General features: G+C 12.7%; 1 protein-coding gene across 1 annotated transcript in view, besides 19 other annotated features; it reads left to right on the forward strand. All coding sequences in view use genetic code 6, as the record gives it.

The window, feature by feature from the left end:
• IMG5_138070 (hypothetical protein) overlaps positions 1–1,765 on the forward strand; it is a gene marked incomplete at both ends in the record, with an annotated part of 2,273 nt that extends 508 nt beyond the window's left edge. Inside the window, 2 exons of the mRNA XM_004031746.1 lie at positions 1–261; positions 1,740–1,765. The exon at positions 1–261 is cut by the window's left edge and continues 508 nt beyond it. Of these exons, the coding sequence (XP_004031794.1) occupies positions 1–261; positions 1,740–1,765 (287 nt within the window). The remainder of the gene's footprint in view (positions 262–1,739) is intronic.
• Positions 927–984: a microsatellite.
• Positions 1,434–1,469: a microsatellite.
• Positions 1,434–1,509: a microsatellite.
• Positions 1,522–1,563: a microsatellite.
• Positions 1,615–1,649: a microsatellite.
• A 95-nt stretch (positions 1,766–1,860) lies between the features above and the next one.
• Positions 1,861–1,906: a microsatellite.
• Positions 1,871–1,917: a microsatellite.
• Positions 1,918–2,270: 353 nt separating this feature from the next.
• Positions 2,271–2,332: a microsatellite.
• Positions 2,273–2,343: a microsatellite.
• Positions 2,344–2,662: 319 nt separating this feature from the next.
• Positions 2,663–2,721: a microsatellite.
• Positions 2,718–2,747: a microsatellite.
• A 305-nt stretch (positions 2,748–3,052) lies between these two features.
• Positions 3,053–3,132: a microsatellite.
• A 21-nt stretch (positions 3,133–3,153) lies between these two features.
• Positions 3,154–3,187: a microsatellite.
• Positions 3,157–3,206: a microsatellite.
• Positions 3,200–3,275: a microsatellite.
• A 114-nt stretch (positions 3,276–3,389) lies between these two features.
• Positions 3,390–3,440: a microsatellite.
• Positions 3,441–3,454: 14 nt separating this feature from the next.
• Positions 3,455–3,493: a microsatellite.
• Positions 3,494–3,550: 57 nt separating this feature from the next.
• Positions 3,551–3,584: a microsatellite.
• Positions 3,585–3,633: 49 nt separating this feature from the next.
• Positions 3,634–3,675: a microsatellite.
• The last annotated feature ends 560 nt before the right edge of the window (positions 3,676–4,235 follow it).

Raw genomic sequence — 4,235 nt, forward strand, 5'->3', positions numbered from 1 at the left:
ATGTATATTTTTCCAATGCGGAGAATACTAAGTTTTAGGCGGTTTCAATATAGCAACAACCAATTCAAAAGTTTTAAAATCATTTAAAGACTTAAAACCTCATCATTAAATAATAATTGGTTTAGTATATTTCTAAATAGATAATTGGAGAGAAGAATATTTTACAATAGAAGTTGATAAATAACTTTTTAAAGGGGAAATATTTGATTTTTAATCATCGGGAACTAATGTTTGTGGTTTACATTATTTCGACTCTATTGAGTAATATTAAATAGAAGTAAAACATAGTGAACCTACTTTAGACATTATACTCTCAACAAACTTAAACCTAGATTAAGGCGAGTATTTTGGAATAAGGGAGCTTTTTGTTATAATAGATTTTTGTGATAAACTTTGCGCTAAGTGTAATGATACTATATGTGATCATTGCGAAGAAGTGTCCGTTTTTAAAGAAGGAACCAACACATGCGTATGTGAAAAAGGATTCTTTTATGAGAATAATTAATGCAGTAAATGTCAAGAAACGTGTGGAGAGTGTGAAAATGGAAACGAATGTATTAATTGTAAAAGCGATTATGGATTATATTAAAAAAGTTGTTTGAAAGAATGCCCAAAAGGGTATGAGAATGAAAATGGAATTTGTGTAGATTGTGAAAATTATAAGTGTAAAAGATGTTTAACGGAAAGAAATGCTAAATTAAATAACCTTGTTAAAAGTGTAAAAATATAGTTATTATTTTATCAAATAAATGTCCGTCTTTTAAATGATTAATTTTATATAAAATAAATGATATGCTTATAAGATAGTTATTTATATATAATATAATGTTAAAAATATCTTAATTTTATTTATAAATTAATATAATTATTTTATGTTTTTAAAATATATATAAAAAATTTAATTAATAAATAAATAATAAGAATTTAATATTTTATATTTTTATAAAATATTTTATAAATTTATTATATTTTATTAAATTATAATCTAACTTTTAATTTAAAAATATTTTTTTTTAATATATATAATATATATAAACAAAAAATAAAAGGACAATAATCCTATTACAGTTAGATAACTATAAACCAAATTTTAGTTAATTAGATAAACCTTTAATACTTTTCCAGTTTTAATAATAATAAATATAGCCCCGATTAAATTTATATAACCTATTTAAGTTAGAAATATTATCCTTTTAAGATATATAAAAGTAGATTAATAATAAAATATGTATTGATAATAAGGTATTTAAAAATAACTCTCTTATGGATTAAATAAGTTATAAATAACATATAAAAATTATAAAAAATAACACATTGATTAATATAATTAAATAATATAAAGAATAAATTTATATATATATATATAATTGATATAAAAAAAAGTAAAAAACCTAATTAAGAAAAATTAAAATATTAAAACATTATATATTAAAAAAATAAGACAAAATAAAATAAAACAAAATAAAATATAATAATAAAAAAAAAAAAATGAAAAAAATTAAATGAAATTATGAAATAACAAATTAAAAAAAATATATATATAATTAATGAAAATTTATATATTATTTTAAAAAATTCTTGCATAAAAAAAATCTTTATATATATATAAGGTATATAAATAAATAAATAAATAAATAAATAAATAAATATTTATTTAATAATTAAAATACTTAATTTATTTTTTGTAAATAAATAATTTAACATTTAAAAACAATATACTCGAGAATTATAAAAAATAGCTGAAGATTATTTCGACCATATGTGATAACAAGAACCTAGTATTAATAAAAACAAAATATTTTGAACGTATGTTAAAAAAAGTAAATGGTTAAAAATAAAATAAAATTTAAATATATATGTATATAAATTAATATATTAATAAATATATATATATATATTATTAAATTTTTATATATAATAGAAATATCGTTTTTCTAAATAATTAATATTTATTTTCTTTTTTAGCTTAATTTTTATAAATAGACATTATATAATAAATAGATAAAAAATATTCGAAATTTACATACATTATTAAATTTTATTCAAAAATTTTGTTACTACATATTTATTAACTAAATAGCAACCATTAACAATTAAAAGAAAAACTATTTACTTAAGTTTTTATTTTAAAAAAAGTAATTATGATTAATTATTAATTAAATGAAAATGAATAAAAAAAAAGGTTATAAATAAATTAAAAAAATTATAATAATAAAATATGTCTGATATAAATGTTAAAAATTAAATTAAAAAAATAAATAAAAAAAGAAAAATATAATTATAAATATATATAATATAAATATATATTTTCAAATATATTATATTTAAATATTTATATATTTATACATTATTTTTTATATTTGAAATAATAAAAATTTAATATTTTCTTTATTAAATTAATTATACAAATTTAAAATTGTTACATAATATTTTATGATTATTAAATAATTATATTTATTTTTTTCTTTATTATATATTATTTTTTAAAAATTAAAGAAAATAAAATTTTTTAATATATTCTTAGTTAGTATTATTTTTTTAAATAATAAAATTAATAACAAAATATACTGAAATTTAATAAATAATTATAAAAAATATAAAAAATTAATTTATATATTCAAAAAATATATATATTTTTTTATTTTAAATTTTTTTTTATTTTATTTAAATTAAAATATAATATAATTAATTTAAATTACAATAAAATAATATAATATAAATATATTTTTTAAAATATTATTTTTTAATATTAAATTCATAGCATCTATTAAAAATTATATAAAAAAATTTTACATTATAAGTTTACACTAATATATATTATATACTAATTTTATAATGTATTACAATAAAAAAAAAAAAATATATAAAAATAAAAAACTTAATATTTTTGAAAAAAAAATCAAAATAATTATTATTATTTTTATTTAATTTAAAAAATAAAATAAAAAAAAAAAATTTTTATAATTTAGTCACTTCAAATATGATGAAAATGAAAATATAAAAAAAGAGAATTTTTTCAAAAATAAAGAAGATAAATATATATAATGTAAAGGAAATAAAAATTAAAAATAAACATAATATAAGAAAAAAAAATTATAAAATTTAAGAATATTATATAAAAAAAAAATTAAATTAATAATTATATAAATAATTTAAATATAAAAATAAATAAAAAAATATATAAAAAGAAAATTAGAAAATATATAGATAATTATATATATATTTATAAATATAAATATATATATATATATATATGTATATTTTTATATAATATAATAATTTTTAAATATTTTTTACAATTATTATTATTTTTCATTTTATATTTAATCTTTATCATTTATTTAATAATATAATTAAATATATCTTTATTTTATATCTATATATTTTTAATATAATTAAAATTTTATAATAGTATATAATTATATTTTATAAATTATATATTATTTAATAAAAATTTTATTAAATATTTTTTATTATATTTTTTTTTTATATAAATAAAATAGAAAAAAATTAAGTTTTAAATAAAAAAAGTAAAATTAATTTAATTTTTATTTTTAAATTATTACAGATTTTTAAATTATTAATTTTATTTTTATATGTTATATAATTATATTTTAATTACATTATATTTTTTATATTTTTATAATGAAATATTATATATTTTTAAATAAATATAATAAATAAATTAAAATAAATGTATTAAGCAATAAACATTTTAAAAATATTTTTAATGTTAATATTAATATTTTTATAAATATTTACTTGTAAAGAAAAATTAATTGAATCTCAATTTATTGATGCTTAATTTAGTTAAGATTAAAATTAATGGAATTAAAATAAATACTTTCAATGTACTTCAAATGTAATTTTAAATTTAATTAATATTTTTGGTTTATTTAATTTTAAAACCCCTGAAATTAAAAGAGAATATAGTGTTTTACCTCCCTTTTGGAGTTTATTATTTAGATTCGATATAGTAATTGTTAATTTACCTACTGATCATTAACCAATAGAAATTTTTATAAACGGCGATAAAGTTAGGCATTTTATAAAAAACAACCTCCGTAATAAATATTTAAAACAAGCATGTCATGAAGTTTCATTATATCAAGATTAAGTATTCTAATTTCAAGCTAATGTAACAAGCTAAATATAATATCCTATATTATCGATAAAAAACAATATATTTGCATTGAAAGATTAGGAATAAGGATTTGGCCTTAAAAATTTTTACT

Source organism: Ichthyophthirius multifiliis (assembly GCF_000220395.1).
Source record: "Ichthyophthirius multifiliis unplaced genomic scaffold scaff_1120509251071, whole genome shotgun sequence".
NCBI classification, from domain to species: domain Eukaryota; phylum Ciliophora; class Oligohymenophorea; order Hymenostomatida; genus Ichthyophthirius; species Ichthyophthirius multifiliis.